The sequence below is a fragment of the Cnephaeus nilssonii genome, assembly GCF_951640355.1.
Source record: "Cnephaeus nilssonii genome assembly, chromosome: 12".
In the NCBI taxonomy this organism is placed as follows: Eukaryota; Metazoa; Chordata; class Mammalia; order Chiroptera; family Vespertilionidae; genus Cnephaeus; species Cnephaeus nilssonii.
The window spans coordinates 41,895,249-41,913,848 of record NC_137083.1 but is presented as its reverse complement, the minus strand read 5'-3'; the positions used below and the strand labels follow the sequence as shown (position 1 = coordinate 41,913,848).

The 18,600-nt window shown below is 45.3% G+C and overlaps 1 protein-coding gene across 1 annotated transcript in view; it reads left to right on the top strand.

Moving 5' to 3' along the window:
- COG5 (component of oligomeric golgi complex 5) overlaps nucleotides 1-18,600 on the top strand; it is a 200,221-nt gene that overhangs the window by 176,688 nt on the left and 4,933 nt on the right. Inside the window, exons 19-21 of the mRNA XM_079786047.1 lie at nucleotides 2,140-2,216; nucleotides 14,009-14,135; nucleotides 14,596-14,675. Of these exons, the coding sequence (XP_079642173.1) occupies nucleotides 2,140-2,216; nucleotides 14,009-14,135; nucleotides 14,596-14,675 (284 nt within the window). The remainder of the gene's footprint in view (nucleotides 1-2,139; nucleotides 2,217-14,008; nucleotides 14,136-14,595; nucleotides 14,676-18,600) is intronic.

The following is an 18,600-nucleotide window of genomic DNA, read 5'->3' as shown; positions in this document are numbered from 1 at the left end:
ATTTTAAGCACTTAACCTTTTGAAATTGTCCTATGGCATAGAAATCTCCTGCATCATCATAGATTACACAGCCATTCGAGGTCATATTCTTTTATATTGTAATTTTTCCCTGCAGCCACTTATTTGCTTTTATGAAAAATACTTCACATAATTTCAGTGTGTAAAAAACTATTACATATACACACACGTGCGTGCGCGCGCACACACAAACACACACACACACACAGGTACATGACTGGAATTACCAACTCAGATATATGATAATCACACTTTTCCTTTCTGCTCAGTGTAAAGTAAATGACACATTCTGAAGAAAACCAGGAACTCCCACAGAGAATAGACACACAGGCCCCACGAACAGCCCACCACCCACTGTCCTCTGATTTGAGCACCAGCTCAAAGCTGCTCTGTTTTACATTGTTGGCACAAATCTGTATTTATTCTTCTCTATTTTAGCAAGTTTTTCAAAACGGAGTTTTCCCCTAGTATATACTCTGTGTCTGTGTTAAGAAAGAAATTCAGCCCTAGCTAGTTTGGCTCAGTGGAAAGAGCATGGGCCTGGGGATTGAAGGGTCCTGGGTTTGATTCCAGTCTAGGACATGTACCTTGGTTGCAGGCTTGATCCGTGGCCCTGGTTGGGGCGTGTACAAAGGCAACCAATTGATGTCTCTCTCACTTTGATGTTTCTCTCTCTCTGTCTCTATCCCTTCCACTCTCTCTAAAAATCAATGGAAAAATATCCTCAGGTGAGGATTAACCAAAAAACAAGAGAGAGAAATTCACCTGCTCAGAAGTCACCCTCACGACCCTCTGAAGGACACTCCTCCAGTTCTCCCCTGACACTCAGTTCATACATTTGATACCACGTGTCATTTTGCTGAATAATCATCAATGTATGCATATGTATGTATGTTTGTGCATATACGTGTACACACAAATCTTTCTTAGGATTTTTGAGTATTGATTATATCATTTAGATAAATAAATATATACCAAATATATATCCCCTTAGCTAAATTTGAGAGAGCAAGACAGTCATTCGTCTTCTCATCCCCATGTCTGGCTTGGTGCCTGCAATGGAATGCGAGTCAAAAATCTTTCTCAAAAGAGTCATTGTTTAGATCTCCATGGTCTTCCAATGGCAAGGAGATTTGAACAGTTTTTCAGAAGGATGGCCAGCAGGATGGAAGCCCCCACTTTCCTTTTGTACGTTTTTCTTGAAGAAAGATGCTGCATTACCAGGGAGCAGCCTTTTATTCAGCTATTTTCTAAACGAAACCATCCTTTACTCTAGGGTCCTCTTTATAGTGGGAGTGGAGAGACAGCATCCTCTGAGTGCCACATATGCAAACACTTTGCATATGCAATTGGTAGGTAAGGAGCAGGTAGCCTAAAGCTCCAATTACTGCCAAGTAAAATTTCCAATCAAAGGAGGAAAATAAAGAGAAGTAAAACCAATATTTGCTAAATTATTGTCTGAATGCAAATTTACTAATCATATAAATGTGGGAAACTTTTAAAAATACTGATAATAATTGCCAACATTTAAAGAGACGTACTATATATGCCATGCACACAGTGCTTTGTGGAATTATCTATTTATTTGCATAATTCTATGAAGTAGGTATTATCTCTGCTTGAAAGATGAGAAACCTGGAACTTGAGTTTAAGTTCAGGGCCACACACTAGTCATTGCAGATTGGAATTCTTACACAGATGTGCTACCTCCAGAATCCGTGCATTTAATCACTTGAGCCAGCCTGGTAAAAATCGTCATTGTTATATTTAATATAAAAGAGCTTGTTATACTTACTTAAAGTATAGGCACAAAGTCAGTCTTCGCACCTTCCTTTTTCTGACTTTTTTAATGGAGAAAAGGTCTAAACTTTTTTCTCTTACATAACCAAAAATATTTTTGTATTCTCTTGAAGGAATTGTCTCATTTTATGCCCTTTATCAAATAAGCACAAAAGTTATCTAAGTTCTTATCTTTTAATAAATTTGATTGGCTTTTAAAACTTGCCTCATAGTCAAGATAAATTTAGTGCAAGCTACAACTTTCTATGATCTAGGTGTATCTCCAGTTCACCTTAGGATTCTGACATTAAAAGCTATGAATGTTATCTTCTTATATTTCAGATGGAGATGGCTGTGGGTCCTTTCTGCAGAAGAGTATCTGATTTAGGAAAGTCCTATCGAATGCTGAGGTCATTTAGGTGAGGCATAACCCTATTATTGCTGTTAATAAATCCATATCTATTAGCAGATATATCCTTTTTAACTGTATGAAATTGCCAACATTTAACTCTTTTGTGAACTACAACAATGGTAGTTTCCTATGGTTCATCTCAAAAGTTATGCAAATCAGAAACCTGTATAGAATTATATGCAATGACTAATGTGTGTGTGTGTGTGTGTGTGTGTGTGTGTGTGTGTGTGTGTGTGATTTTTGAGTTACAATTCACAAGATTGAACTGGTAAATTTGATTATGTTCTTTCTAGGGGAATTTTTTAATTCCATTTTTACAGAAGTATATTGAACAATAATACCAGACAGTTCATAATTATATAGACATCTTTTTCTGAAATTTTTATTCGTTCATTTATCATTCTCAATCCAATCTACTTCTATAAGTAGGTCATAGTTTACATTGCATAAAACTATTGAATAGAATATTAAAATAAGTGTTTAGTGATGAAATGTAGTTAAACTGAATATGGCTAGTATAGTTGAGCACAAAATTTAGAATTGAGCTTCCTAAAAATCAGTTCAAAAAGAAAAACAGCGAGTTAATTCATACTCATGATGTAAGAACATACCAATTTAAGGGAAAATCCTTTTCAGTGCTGAATGCTTAGATAGGTTTTTTACCAACTTAGATTTTAAGGAATTTTGAGTTGCTTGATGACTAGTGTCTTCAATCACAGATTATAGAAGAATAGAGGCCCAGTGCATGAAAGGCCCATCCCTCAGCCCGGCCTGCCCCCTCTCAGAGTCCGGGAGCCCTCAGGGGCAAGAGGCAACCCAGCGATCAGGGGAAGGTGATGCCCCCTCACACCTCTGCTGCTGCCACTGCCAGCAGCGCAAGCCTCGGCCGGCCCTGGTTACCTGAGCCTCGGGCGGCCCTGGGCGGTTGGGCAGCCGCCATCCGAGGCTTGCCTGTGCCTCGGCCGGCCCTGCTTGCCTGAGCCTCAGTCAGTGCGGGGGGGGGGGGGGGGGGCGGGTGTGTGTGTGGGGGTGCAGGAGGACCCGAGGCCCCTGGCGGGGCTGAGGGGACTCCAGTGGCAGAAGCGCGGAGCGGCCGGCCCCAGCTGAGGAAGGGAGGATTCTCTCAACGACATGCGTTAGAACTTCCAATTTGTTGGACACCACAGTCTGGCTTCAGCTTTGCAGGAGGGAGGAAGAGAGGGATGGGCAGCTCGTTGGAGGAGCCTGGGCGAGCTCTCAGTCAGTTGTGGGGGGCGTGCAGGAGGACCCGAGGCCTTCGGTGGGGCTGGCCTGCCTCCGCTGTGGGCGCTGCCATCATGTGATGGCGTGGCGGTCAATTTGCATATTACCTCTTTATAATATAGGATAAGATGTTTCTGTGGCTATTTGTTCAGTAAGCCACCACTTCCCTTTTCACATCATGGCACACAGAGAAAATGTGTAGTCAGATAGTATCTTACCATCTGTGAGGGCTGAGGGGATCAGCATAATATTTATCACCATTTTGTGGCCACGGCATACCAGATGAGAAGCCTTCATATAAACTATCCATAATGTCCCACAGCATACAGGGTGGGGCCAAAGTAGGTTTATAGCTTTGAGTATGCAAAACACAGAATTTATTCTTGCGTTATTTATTAATTATATTATTTTCCATATGAAAAACTGTAAACTTACTTTTGCCCCACCCTATACAATGGTCTTTGAATGTATTTCTATGAAGATAAGGTAAGAGTGTCCAGTCACAAAGAAAAATATTTTTTTAGAAACTACATTAAAAATAAAAAAGGAGAGTCTAGTCATGTGGCTTTCTAAAAATTGACTCAGTACTGGAAACTAGAGTAATCAATAAGCAATGATTCCTTAAATAATCACTCTTCTCTCTTATTTCATCCAAGCTTTTGGTAATAGGAAATTCAGGTGTAATGTCACTTGAGATATAAGAACCTAAGGTTGTTGATTGAAAAGGGAGTCCTGTTCGATCCTCGGTCAAGGCACATGCCTGTGTTGTGGGGCTCAATCCCCAGTAGGGAGTGTGCTGGAGGGAGCTGATTGGTGTTTTGCTCTCACATCAATGTTTCTTTCTCTCCCTCTCCTCCTATCTCTAAAAATCAGTTTAAGAAAAAAAAATTGTGTCACAGTATGGTGATATAAGGATTTTACATTTGACCAATTCTGTTAAAACAGTAACTTAAGATGGGAATTTTCTGTTAGCCTTCCAATTCTCACATGAGAAGAAGACTTTGAAGGATCATTTTAGTTTGAATAGTGACACCTTCTAGTACCTATTTATACAAAAAATTAATAATTGATCAATGTATAATAAAAAATCCTATTTTTTTATATCTAGCTCCTCTTGTGGAACAATAGTCAATCTAAATGGGTTTTAAACTTTTGACCATGACTTACAGTAAGAGTTATTCTGTATCACAGTCTGGCATAGATTTGCATGCAAACATGCAGGCATACTCAAACCCACACATGCTACACATGCCCACTCGTGTGTCATGAAGCAGTAATTATTCTTACGTGTAATATGCTCTGACATTTCTTTTTTGTTTTATTATTTTAACCCACTAAATGCTTTCATGACTCACTAATGGTTTGCATCCAGCAGTTTCTCACCTTTCTCACAGGACCCTTAGCACTTACACTTCAGCTGCTCTAGTAACAGCAGTAGGGTTTGTTTCTTTCTACAACTATAAAGATTTATGCCCTCTTCTCCTGGGGTTCTGGTGTACCTGAGCTTCCTCAGCACTTATATAATAACTAATGACCTAGTGCACGGATTCGTGCACATTGAAAGGAAATTAATTAGAAGGTGGCTGGCGGGGCGGGACTGGGCAAGACGGGCCGGACATGTCCTGGAGCCAACCTCCCATGGTCCCTCCCAGCTTCTCTGGAGTGAGCGGGATCCCTCTGGCAGGTGGGGTCCCTCAGCCTGGCCTGTGGGGATTGGGCTGAAACCAGCTCTCCAACATCCCCTGAGGGGTCCCGGAGTGCAAGAGGGCACTCTGCAAAGTTACTGTTGTACAAGGAGTGGAACGCAAACGCAAGTGTGCCGTAACCAGATTTGGGGAAGACAGTGCCCCAGCAACAGCGTAACCCACGGCAAAGGTGGAATCACACAGCCCCGTGAGGAATCGGGCTCCCTCCTCTGGTTCTGGGGTGTGTCACCCAAGAACCGCCACTGCCAAGTCACTGCAGCTCGGCAGCTCCTGCGTTGAGCGTCTGCCCCCTTGTGGTCAGTGCGCGTCATAGCAACCGGTCTGACGGTGGGAGGGACACTTAGCATATTAGCCTTTTATATATATATATATATAAACTAGTGGCCCGGTGCACAAAATTCATGCATGGATGGGGGGGTCCGTCAGCCCGGCCTGCACCCTCTCCAATCTGGGACCCCTCGAAGGATGTTCTACTGCCAGTTTACAGGGATCAGGCCTAAACTGGCAGCCGGACATCCCTCTCACAGTCCAGGACTGCTGGCTCCTAACTGCTCACCTGCCTGCCTGTGTGATTGCCCCTAACCACTCTGCCTGCCGGCCTGCTTGCCCCCCACTGCCCCCCACTGCCGGCCTGCTCGCCCCCAAATGCCCCCCCCCCCCGCCAGCCTGGTCACCCCCAACTGCCCCCCGTGCCAGTGTGCTCGCCCCCAACTGCTCCCCCTGCTGGCCTGCTCACCCCCAACTGCCCCCCCTGCTGGCCTGCTTGCCCCCACCTCCCCTCCCCACTGGCCTACTCCCCCCCAACTGTCCCCCTGCTGGCCTGCTCACTCCAAACTCCCCCCCACTGTCCTGATCACCTCCAACTGACCCCCACTGACGGCCTGCTCACCCCTAAGTGCCCCCCCTGCTGGCCTGATCACCCGCAATGGCCCCCCTCACTGGCCTGATCACCCACAACTGCCCTCCCCCCTTGGCCTCTAACTGCCTCTACCTCGGCCCCGCCACCATGATTTTGTCCAGAAGAATGTCCAGAAGGTCTCTTGGAAGGTCTCCCAGTCTAATTAGCATATTACCCTTTTATTAGTATAGTTAGAGGCCTGGTGCATGGGTGGGGGCCGGCTGGTTTGCCCTGAAGAGTGTCCCAGATCAGGATGGGGGTTCCCTTGGGGTGTGGTGCGGCCTGGGAGAGGGGCCTGTGGTGGTTTGCAGGCCGGCCACGCCCCCATGGGGTGAGGGTCCCCGCTGGGGGGTGTGGCCAGCCTGGGTGAGGGGCTGAGGGCTGTTTTCAAGCTGGCCACACCCCCTTCAGGTTGGGGTTCCCTGCTAGGGTGCCTGGCCAGCCTGGGTGAGGGGCTGATGGCTGTTTGCAGGCTGGCCAAGCCCCCCAGCGGGGACTCTTACTCCATGGGGGTGTGGCCAGCCTGGGTAAGTGGCTGAGGGCCATTTTCAGGCTGGCCACGCCCCCCGGCGACCCAGGCCCCAGCCACTCCTTGAGCGGTGGCCAGGGCGGGCGGGAAGCTTGGCTTCCTCCATCGCCAGGGGCAACCCATGCCTCTTGCTCCAGCTCCGTGGCCGCCGCCATCTGTGTTGGGTTACTTTGCATACTCGCTCCTGATTGGCTGGTGGGCGTAGCGGAGGGACGGTCAATTTGCATGTTTCTCTTTTATTAGTGTAGATTGTATCTTACCTATGGAGCATTCTCTGGAACTTGAATTCAGTGAAAAATTCTAACAGAGGTTTCTATCTGCCAGTATATTTCTACAGTCATATTAAATCAGCAGAAATGTATTCAATAGATATTAGCATTTTTTCAACTGATAGGACTTGGACAATCATTTGATAAAGGTTTTAGGATTAACCAGATCAGGAAATAAAATGAAAACATACTGTATTCTGAGATAAAATCTAGTAATAGTCTGCAAAGAATGTTTTAGGTCCCATCTTTTGAGAGATGTCAGTATGCACCACTGCCTCTGCCTATAAATGTTGGAAAAGCCCTTGGCCCCGCTGCAGGCTTCTCCACAGTTGTCACATGAAGAGAATTGACTTATGGACACTTACCTGTTTGAAGGGGTCTACAGAATCCCTTCCTAGAGTGGAATAAATCAGTACAGAGTAACCTTCATTGCAGTAATACAATTCTAGGCCCTCTATTTGCCTGCCTGCAAAAACTTGTTAGAGATCTGTTTCTAATTCAAAATTAGTTCTGAGCAGTTGCAATGAAAGGGCCCACTCTTGTTAATCTTCCCATCTGTGCTGTGAGTTGTGACAGGGAATAGGCATCATCCAGTGCCATGTATAGAATTGGCTTGGCTCTTGTTCAGAATCTCTCTTCCCCAAACGTTCTGAATCAGCTGAATGGCAGTCGGTAGGAGATTGGCCAAATAATATACTGTATGCCATGTTCAGTGGATCAAATACATGCAACAATAAGCCATTTGTATTGTTAGTTAACAACTAATAATATGAAAAATACTTCCTAATGCATCATGAAATGAATAAATAGATTACTAAACAGTATATGTGATAGGATCCCTACTATCTATATATACAAAAGCCTAAGTGACCAGACGACCAGCTGGTAGCTATGATGCGCACTGACCACCAGGGGGCAGATGCTCAATGCAGGAGCTGCCTTGACGTGCACTGGCCATTTAAAAATAAATGGCACCACGGACCTGCGCCGACAAACCAACACTTGGCTTCCCCCAAGTGGGACACAGGCCCCGCCACCACCCCGGAGTGACACCCCACCAAATCGCAGCCGGGGTGCCAAGGCCCCATAGCTCAAAATATGTCCCACAACTCTGCCCGGAAAACGGTAGCTGTGGGCGCCGGGTAATGATGTCACGTAGCAACGCCCCGCTGCCTCTCTGTAGCGACTAGCCTCCTTACAGTTTCTTCAGCCCAGGAACACGACTTACTTTATAGCCAGGTGCAAACATTTACACTTAACCAAATGTTTGTGAAGCGTTTTCCTGTGCCTCATCTCATTTGATCCTCACAGAAGTCCTGGAGTAGGTGGATAGGAGATTCGGTAGAATCCTATTTTCTTTTCATTAGTTGGAAAACAGAGATTTAGAAAACTTAGAAACTTGACCCAATTGAAAAGAAGTAAGAAATGGTGGACCTTGAAATGACTTCAGGTTTTCTCACTGCGCAGAATATAGTCAAACACTGCTGCAGTTAAATATTTGACCCTTAGTTCTCCCTGCGTGATCTACAATAATAATCTTCTTCGTGGTGATATTTACTGCTGTGTTGCTGGCAATTACCTGAAAGAGAAGTTGGGGTGCTTCACTGGGCTGGAAAAAGTTTAGCTACATCAGAAAGCAGGTCTAATTAAGCAAGTTTATTCTATATACTGGTATATAAAAGGCTAAGTTGACTCACTGGCGCCAATCTCATGTATGTGTTTCAATCTGTCATTGTCGATCGTGAGTTAGGTTGACACTTCTATTATAGAGAAAGGATGAATAGCAATATTAAAATATTTCTTCTAGTTAATTACCTTTCAATGTGCACAAATCCGTGCACCGGGTCACTTGTTTTTAAATAATGTGTGTGTGTGTGTGTGTGTGTGTGTGTGTAGAGGAAAAGCCAAGAATGATAAACATCAAAATGATATCTTCAGATAGTAGGATCATCACTAGTGATTTTTCCTTTAAAGGTTTTTTATACTTTTCAAATTTTCTGTCTTGGTTGTTTTATAGTTGTAGTCAGAAAAGTCAATATATGTTAAAATCATTCTTGCATTTGTCCCCGTTTTAAAATAATAAGGGAGCTAAAAAAATAATATAAATACACTAAAACATTATGCAATGTGTATAAGGCTGGGAGGCAAGAATAATGGGCAGCCGTACCATCCACACTCAGCAGGTTGGGCCTTGGTCTGAGTTAGTGGCAGTGGCTGCAGGAGACGATAGTGGGCCCTTTGCAAGGGAGTGTGACAGTGCCAGCCAGAGAGCCTGGGGAGCAGACCCCAGGGCGCCTCTCTCTCTCTCCCTCTCTCTCTCTCTCTCTCTCTCTCTCTCTCTCTCTCTCTCTCTCTTTCTCTCTCTCTCTCTCTCTCTCTCTCTCTCTCTCTGTCTCTCTCTGTCTCGCACGCACGCACGCACACAGGAAGGCATCAGCAGGTGCCCCTCCCCCATCATGCAGCCATCTGTCGTAGGGCTCTTTCTTCTTGACAGTGATATTAGTGGATTATTTAATTCAGCCAGCAAGCTTCTTGCATACATTTGCATTTTACTGTCTCCATTAGGGTCCCAGGGAGCACATGAACGTGGCATATATTATTTTCTGCCTCAGAAAGCTGCCCACAGGGATTTGCCCTGGCTGATTTCTGTTTCTACTCCAGAGAGGCAGAGCTCCACCTGGCCAGGGGCTGGAGAACTCTGACCCTAGACCTTCGCAGTGCAGATCTTTGTGAGGCAAAGGACAGAACAGGGACTGTGTGCTTTTCAGCCGCTGGGAACCAGGCCTGCCTTCAGGCAGCCACCACCATCTTTCCTCTGGAGGGATCAGCTTTGCCCCTACATTTTGTCCCCAGCCGCTCTGCTAGAAGCTTTGTTAGGTTTGATGGAAGAGCAGGGAAAGCCACAGGCAATATGGGCTGTTGTGATGGGTGTTAGCATGAGGTCTTGGGAAGAAGGAAACCATCAGTAACTCTAGAATGTTCATGTCACTGTTTTTAGCTGTGGGCATGCTGAGGGTTTCTTGTGTCTACAGTTGGAATTGCTGACCATCTGGTGCTTGAAATCCCAGCCCTCCGTGCTGCGTGTTTGAGAGCTGAAAGGCAGCCATCCCGGCAGCTGCCATTTTTAGCACTTTTAAATGAGGACCCCCAAATGTGTTCTGTCCTTTCTTTCCACTTTTTAATCTGGGACTGGTCAACCCATCCCCCGAAATAACTTATTTCCCAAGGTTTTTAGGTTCTTAACTCCAAGGTTAGATGTCAGCATTGTAACCAGAAGGCAGCGCATCTGGGGCTTGGTTTGTTGTTTGTCAATTCTCTGGGCAGTGTGAGAGCACCCAGTCAACAGGCAGGAGTGGATTTTTAGTTTATTATCATTTTAATTCTAGAAATCACTTTTAATCATTTACGTTATGCTAACCCTGTGCTCACTGTGGTACTGATATTTTCTCATTTCACCCTCACAACACTTGTGAGTCAGGTATGACCCCCTTGAGGCAGCTGCGGCTGAGAGGCGGTGCGTTGCCAGGGCAGCACGTCTGAATTGCAGCAGCAGGGCTGCCTGATCCCAGAGCTGTGCTTGTAACCACCGCTTCCTATTCCAGAAGTTCCCAGTGTTTGTATTCTGGTCGTAGGGCCCATTTGAGTGCTTCCACAAACCATCCAGGAAAATGTCAGAAAATTTAAAAGAGAATCACACACACACACACACACACACACACCCTCCCCCCGTGGGAACCTTCTCTATGAAATGCCCCATCTCACTGTCTCAGGCCACATACAGGCTTCCAGAAGATGCATCAGGAACCTCGAGCCCAGTGTACTATAGAAAGTTGGCCTGAAACCCTCACCTCCGCTTCAACCTGGTCTGCTGGATTGACAATCTGGACCTAAGAAAGGAACCTGGCAGTCCTCTAACCTCTCTACTTCCAGCCCTGCCTCACCCCCAGTCATCAGCCCCCCTGATTCTCTCTCTTCTGGGATCCACATGGCCCCTCTTGGGCCTCCACCCCTCCCTTCTCTCAGAAGGCCTTCAGTAGTCCTGGGCATGGGGGAATGGTGTTTCCTCTACTACCTCTCCTTTCTGTGCCGGTTCCAGATCTCAGTGCACAGCCTCAGTGGTCCTGCTACCTTCCCAGGCCCTTCACAAAAGTGTTGCACTGGGGGTGGTGGCGGGTGGAATGGGCCACCGCTAATGTTGAGTACGCACATAGGAGCAGCAGGACTTTTGTCTTTCTTCACTTTGTAATTGTCCTTAACAGAAGACTTATAGCTACATAGTTATGAGTCACTTGACTGTGGAGATCCCCTACTAGAAATGCAGCTATTTCTAATGGGACCCAATACTTGATTAGTTAAGACTACCTGCTGGCTGTAAAGTTTAACCTTGAAAGTGCTGCTATATTTCTTTTTCTCTAAGAATGATATTGCGGCATTTGGGGTACCAGCGTTTTGTAACACTGTAATTAATCTTCTTTTGTTCCTTATATTATCTCAGATGGTAATTTATTTTTTAAATTGATGGTATTTCAGATTCCACTTGGATTCAGGGAGAAGGGAGGTTTTCATTCTGTGTCTGTCAGACTATTTAAAAAGCACCAGAAATGTCTGCATTTGATGTTTACAGTTAATCATGTCAGTGATGCATAATCTTGAATGAGATTTAGTTTTGCTTTCTATGGCTGTTTGGCAGTCCTGTGAGGGGCAGGGGCGAAGATTTGGTCTTGGCAGAAAAATAACTACTGTGACTCAGAGCTCCAAAGGGACAGGTGATTGACTAAAAGATCCCATTTTAAAGTGAGCTGGGTGTTACCAGGCCTGGCTTCTGCAGGCCTCCCAGCCAGCAACCTCATATCCGTCGGCCTGCTAGGTGGCATATTGCAGCCTGTTCCTTTCCCCCATCTCCCTCCCTCCTTCCCTTCTTTTTGTCCATTGTATCATTGCAATTTGCATCAAGAATACATTGAAGGAAAACACAAATATTCAAACCATAAAACTAATTTAATTGCTATAGGTAAGTTTCCAATTTGACTATAAAGTTCCCGAAGCCAAGGCTAAAAGAGAAACAGAATCAGCTATGTAATTCTCATTTTCAGAAGGAAGGAAATATATCTATTCCTACGAGGAAGTTCAGTATTCCTTAGTACTTAATTTGGAAGCCCTTTTACATGGGACTTCATTTAGGGAGCACCAAGAGAGATGGGGACTGAAATTCTTGATTATCTTCCTGTTGTTGAGGCAGAAAGGATTCCATAGGGCTGTCCTTCAGTAAGTCAGAGACCGTCAGGCAGGACTGACCTCCCAGGTCTCCTTAAGTCATGAACTAGGATCAAGATGAATCCTACCCTATCATGTGGCACAGGCAAGAGTGGGCTTTTCTGGGGACAGGGGAAGACCACAGAACCAGGGACAGCAGGGAGGGAAGTGAAGGCATGGGCTCCCCTGTCTCCCTACACCCTCAGGGAGGCCTTACAGGCCTGCCAGCCTGCGGTACGAGCCTGTGACCCAGTGGAGGGACCCTGTCCCCATTGCTTCTTCCCCTGTTTACAGCTCAGATGGGGGAGCATCTTGTCAGTGGTGCAGTAAGCAGACTGGTGGGCCACATGCTCCATCTGCAGTTCCAGGGAGCCACCTGGGAATGCCTGCTGCTGAGCATGCAGGGACCTTCGGCTGCGTGAACTTTCAGCTTCCCCTGCTGGGACAAGAGGTCGCCATTCTGTGGAAAGTGGAACTGGGATGCAGCCTCATCCTCATTCCAACCAGAGTCAGCCTCCAGAGACCTTTAAGACAGCACCCCTCGGTGTCCCCAGGAACTTAGGGTCATGCCAAGTAAAAATAATTCCAAGAGAGGCTGAGGATATGGTTCAAGTATGTAGGTAACTGGAGTCTACTTTGACCCAAGGAGAGAATTTGGGGTACCTAAAGAGATAAGAATTTCATGGGCTTCAAATGGTATCCTGTAAACATTTTTTTCAGGTTCTTTTTTAAAAATAATTTTTTATTTTTCAATTAAATATTGCAGGCCAATGTCATACAGTGTTATATTATATTATATTATATTGACATACAGTATTATATTAATTTCAGGTGTACAACTCAGTGATTAGACATTTATATAACTTATGAAGTGATCACCCTGATAAATCTGGTACCCATAGAATATTATTGATTATATTTCCTATGCTGCATTTTACATCCATGACTGTTCTGTAACAACCTATTTGTACTTCTCTCTCTCTCTCTTTTTTATTTAGTTCTTTTTATGAAGTTTTGTTCAATTCTTTCATTTGGGACAAGTTTCTTTATCTCCTCATTTTGGCAGCCTCCCAGTGTTAATTTTTATGTATTAGGTAGAGCAACTATATCTCCCAGTCTTAGTTGAGTGGTCTTATGTATCAGGTGTCCTGTAGGGCTCAGTGGCACAGCCTCCTCAGCTATGCTGGGTGTTTCAGGTGCACACCCCCTACCCCTGTTTGTGCTGTGTGCACCCTCCTGTTGTAGTTGGGCCTTGATTGCTGTTGACATGTCATTGGGAGTGATTTATTTCCAGGCCAGTGGGCTGTGAGGACTGGCCATGACTAGAGTGGTGGATGTGCTGTTCAGAGGCTGACACCACAGCACAGGACTTGCTTCAGCAGGGCTCTGGTGCCTGATGAGTCTGCCCCTAGAGGATGTGACTTATGGAGGAGGTGCTTCAATGTGGTCTAAAGTTTTATCAGGGTGATCACTCCAGACCTCAGATTTATCAGGGTGATCACTCCAGACCTCCTAGTATGTTGGCTCTGGAGCCTCCTGGGAATTGCAGGCCAAGGTCATCCACCACCTGTGTCCTGCCCAGGACACCCAGCATGAAATACAGAGTGATCTGCAAATGATTGCTACTTGTGCTAGGCTTGGAAGTACCTGAAAGAGGACAAGCTGAAGGACAGGTTAGCCTGCCAGAGTGTGTGATGCACGTGTGTATCCATGTGGAATGTGGGGTTAAAAAATGGTTAAGAATTGACCAGTTTAGAAAGAATGCTATTATTCCTTCTTTTATTACACTGTTATACTCCTATGCTGTTCTATCCTGTATTAATATGCTATTATGACTTTTCCACCAAATCACCTCTTTCAGTGTTGAACACATGAAGTAATATCCATGTTTTCCTCTTGCAGACCCCTGCTCTTCCAGACAAGTGAACACGTGGCCAGTAGTCCTGCTCTGGGGGACACTATTCCATTCAGCATCATTATTCAGTTTTTGTTCACAAGAGCACCCACTGAGCTGAAATCCCCCTTCCAGGTAATAAAGGAAAGCCACAATCCTGTTAAGAGTCTTCCCTCTTTATGAATACAGTGCCCTATTCACTGAACGCATTTCTGGCCTTCTCTTTGTCCTTTTTAGTCATGGATTTCTGTCTTAGCAGTGAATCACTAAGGAAGGAAAATTCCCATTGCTCTGCAGTGTAAGAAGTACCTGATGAATACAGAATTAGCCCTTTAAATAATAATGACAAGTAATTTATGTTCATAAAGCTTTTTTGATAGAGACCCTATTTCTTTTGCTGATCCACCTTCAATTGGCAAATCCAAAGGGCTCCTTGGGAGTTAGGAAGGTGCCCCAAGGGCTGAGCCACCTTCCCTCAGGCAGGGGTAGGAGGTGATTTCACCTTGGGAATCCTGGAGAGCGCTTTTTGAACCAGTACTTGTGCCATTCACTGAAGAATGTGTATGCTCTTCTCTAACTGTGTTTCAACCTTCAGAGGGCAGAGTGGTCCCATGCACGCTTCTCCCAGTGGCTGGATGACCACCCATCTGAAAAGGACAGACTCCTCCTCATCAGGTAAAGCCTTGTGTTCCACAAGTACCTGTCTCTTCTGGAAGCCCAGGGAGAGTAGGAGACGCAGGGGAGAGGAAGGAACAGTGCCTGGGTGGATGTGTACATGTGGTGGCACCTCCTCGCGTCAGGCACCTCACTGCACGGGCACACGCGCTGGAGCACCCGACAGAGCCGTTGGGCACAACATTTTTGCTTTCCGGTTCCTTCACTTCCACATCTTCACATCCCTTTGTGCTGCCCCATGCCTGATGCAGCCCTGAGGACTATGCACTTCTGGTTTTGAAAACCAGCTTCAGCTATGAAAAGGCTCCTCATTGTCTTGGCTCCTCATTTTCTGCTTCATTTTCATGGGTTGCAGTTACTGATTTAGTGGAGCACAGATATGAATAAACTTTTGAAAATACTCGAACATGATGAAGTTATTAGTAGAAAATGAGGACAACCCAGCAGCTAATAGATACCACGTGCCCTCCAGTAGTTCCCACAAATGAATCTATGTGTGTACTTATGTGCACAGACACACAGACACACCCCTTCCACGCAGCCACGCCCAGGGCGGGAGGTTTTAATGGTCACATATAACTTAGTAAGCATCTCTCTTCCATCAGCATTCTCCTCTGAAATTGTTCTCACCACGATCTCCAGAGACCTCTTAGCCACCAAACCTAGGCATTTCTGTTCTTACACTGTGCAGCTTTAGCTGGAGTTGACCACTGCTTCCTTCTTGAAACTCCTCCTCGACTCACTGATAGAACACATTTCCTTGATGCTCACTATGTGCCAGGCTCTGAGGACAGAGAGCAAACTGAGACACAGCCCTGCCTTCTAGGAGCTTCCACGACATCACCTTTCTGGCCATTATTTTCCTCCGTCTCATCGGCTGAGTTGACTCTGTCCACTCCTTAAGTGCCATCGTTTCCCACAGTTTGCTCTTGGCTCACTTTCCTTCACATTCTCCCTGTACTTTGGTTCCCACATGAGCTCATCCAGACGCATGACTCTGGTGGTCTCTTCTGTCCAGTGGCTGCCAGGTCTGCAATTTGCCTTGACTGCCTGGGGCCTTAGGCCAGCAAACTTGCTGTCATATGTCACCACTCAAAGTGACACAGACATCTCACCCAAAAATGTTAAAAATAAATAATCTTTCCTCTCAACTCTGCTCAATGTCCTAGACTCCATGTCTTGGATAAAGTGGCACCATCACTTACCCAGCAAGCTAGAACCTTTAAGTCATCATTCAGCTCCTCATCACCCTCACCCTCCAAATCCATCAGCTGTACCTCTTCAAGAGCTCTTGAAACCATTTTCAGTTCTCCCAGAGGGTCCTGATGATGTTGATGGGGGCCACAGCCCCGAGCAAGGCTTTCTTGAGCCTAAGTGCAGCCGATAGTTGCACCCTGAATCATTTACAGAGCTCTCAAAAATGCGGCGTTCAGGCCACAGCCTTGACTACCTGAGAATCCCTGAAGCTGGGACCTGGCCTAGGATTTCTTACAGCTGCCCAGGCAGCTCTGCAGCACAGGGGAAAAGACTGGTGTCAGGTGAAAGACTGCACCCAGGAGGGAGGCTGTGAGAGGTCCTTGAGGAGCATCAGCCCAGCCTCAGAGAGAGGCACTGAGCTCTCGTATGGACTGAGCCAAACCGGTTAGGGCTATTTGTGGATTTTTGTTCTGAGTCGCAAAGACTCACTCTGCTGCCACCCCCTTGGTACTAGAAGAGTATTTAGAATTTAGTTCATTGAATACAGTTCATTTTTGTTTTCTTAACAAGTTGGAATTAGTTCACAATAGTTGTCCTGCTGTGGACACATCACAAATCCTTTTTCTTCTTTTTAAAAATGTCTCCTGGGTGATTTCATCAGTAGTGCTGTTGCTAAGCCTATATTTAGCAACTGAAAATCATGCTAAGAAATAATGTCATGCTTTTTAAATAAGGTCTATCCATCTCTCCACGCGTCTGATAGCAGAATCTTCATGCTCTGAGCAGCGGCTCCTGCTGCCGCCCAGCGGTTGGCCAGGCAGGGAGCTCTGTCCTTGGGCATGTTCCCTCCTGTCTGCTACTGCGAGCTGACTTTGTCCCTGCATCCAAAGCACCGCTGATGTGTTCTTTCCCCTGTAGATAAACCCAGGGTGAGCATTGCTCTTTAAATGTCAGTAAATTTATTTTAGCTTCTGGGGCAAACCTTGTTATATACTCTGTTCCTCCCAGCACAGTATGCTAGGTTGTCATAAACTAGGACAAATTGAGGATCGTGGGACTGCTGCTGCTGAATGAATAGCAAATGATGAACTCTCTTCTGCCTTCCTGTCTGTTTCCTCCTGACACCAGATGTTTCTTTAGAGCTTGAGTGGATACTGGTCAAGTTAATTTTAAAATTAGAGTAACTACTGACTCCTGGGGCCAAGTGGTACCTACTCAGCTCCCACCAGTCAGGTCCTCCAGACGTGCGTGCCCTCCGGTATAAGGCTGCCCCCCAGGGAAGACTGTGGATCTGTAACTGTTGAATGTGTTCTCAGTAAAGATGAAGACTGAGTTTTTGATGAAAAGATTTCTAAATCTTTGCAGAAGTGTTAGTATTGGCCTCAAGCCCGTTTATTCTTGATGTTTGTAACGGAGCAGCAACTCTTCTTATTGTGACCTTCTTTGTCCTTTGCATTTCCTTAGCCTAAGTAGAAGAACACATTTATGATGTCAAAAATGTTTACAGACTTTATTTGCCTATTGGTACTTCTTATAGATACAATTATCATACCATTCTCAGTGCAGCTGCGTCCCTGGACCCCTGCCCTCCTGCCCTGGTCCAGGGCCCACAGATAGGAACCATTTCCTCAAATCCCTGTAGATGGAGGGTAACGATTGGTCTCTCCTCCTGATGTCCCTGTGTCACTAGATACCTACCAGTTCTGGAAACTGGGTGCCTGAGATGAGACCAAAAGGGAGGAGAGAGCCAGGGAAAGCGAGGGCTTACCTGCCTGTGAAAGCTCGTGGTGGATCTTGGAGTCATTTATGTATTTGAGTACTAAGTACACTGACACTTAGTGCCTGACAAAATCAATCTTGTGTTCATTCCATAAAAGCCTCCACAGAGCAGTGTTACCACGTGACAGACTATTCCTCTACTACTTGTTGGCACAATTCCTGTACTAATTTTTTTTTTCAATAAGAGTGCTAATAATCCTTTTTGGTTACAAACCAGAGTTAGGACTGGTTCTTACTTTCAAGAAAGCTGATGTTTTGCTCAAGCAAGTGAAGTAATTTAATAATTGCTTGAAAATCTCACTCTGATTTTATGTGGGAGGGCGGCTTTAATCTGTTTTTCTTTTCATAGTTCTGATGGTGTTTTTGACGAATACCAAAAAAACTAACCAAGCTCATTTCTGAACTTTCTTCTACATATTGTGTAGTTCATAGGCCTTATCCTTTTGAATGCAAATGAAACTACTAAATTGATTTTGTATTGTATTAAAACATATATAATCCATTCACTTCAGAACATCGATATTTCTGAGAATTTCAGTGCACCAATTTCTTAGATTGATGTCTACAGGGTGTCCCCCCAAAATGTGTACACACTGTGAATAATTATAAAGGCAGAATGCATTTCATTTTCAAACTGTAATAGAATCTGCAACTGTCAACTATTGAAGTGTGTATACACTTTTTTGCATACCCTGTATACAAACACAGCCACAGCCACACCCACACTATTGTCTCAGACAGTTGGGGCCGTTAGGATTTTCCCACTGCGCACAAATCTCCAGGGACTACATTTTGGGAGGGCCATAGCAACCTGAAGAGCTACTAGAAGAAGTAAACGCCCCCCCCCCTAAAGAAATAGCTTCATTAAGCCCAGCTCTGACATGAGCTAGGCTTCTCACAAAAGATTATTCTCTTGGAGCATTCCATTCCATTTTGCATGCCTTTGCTT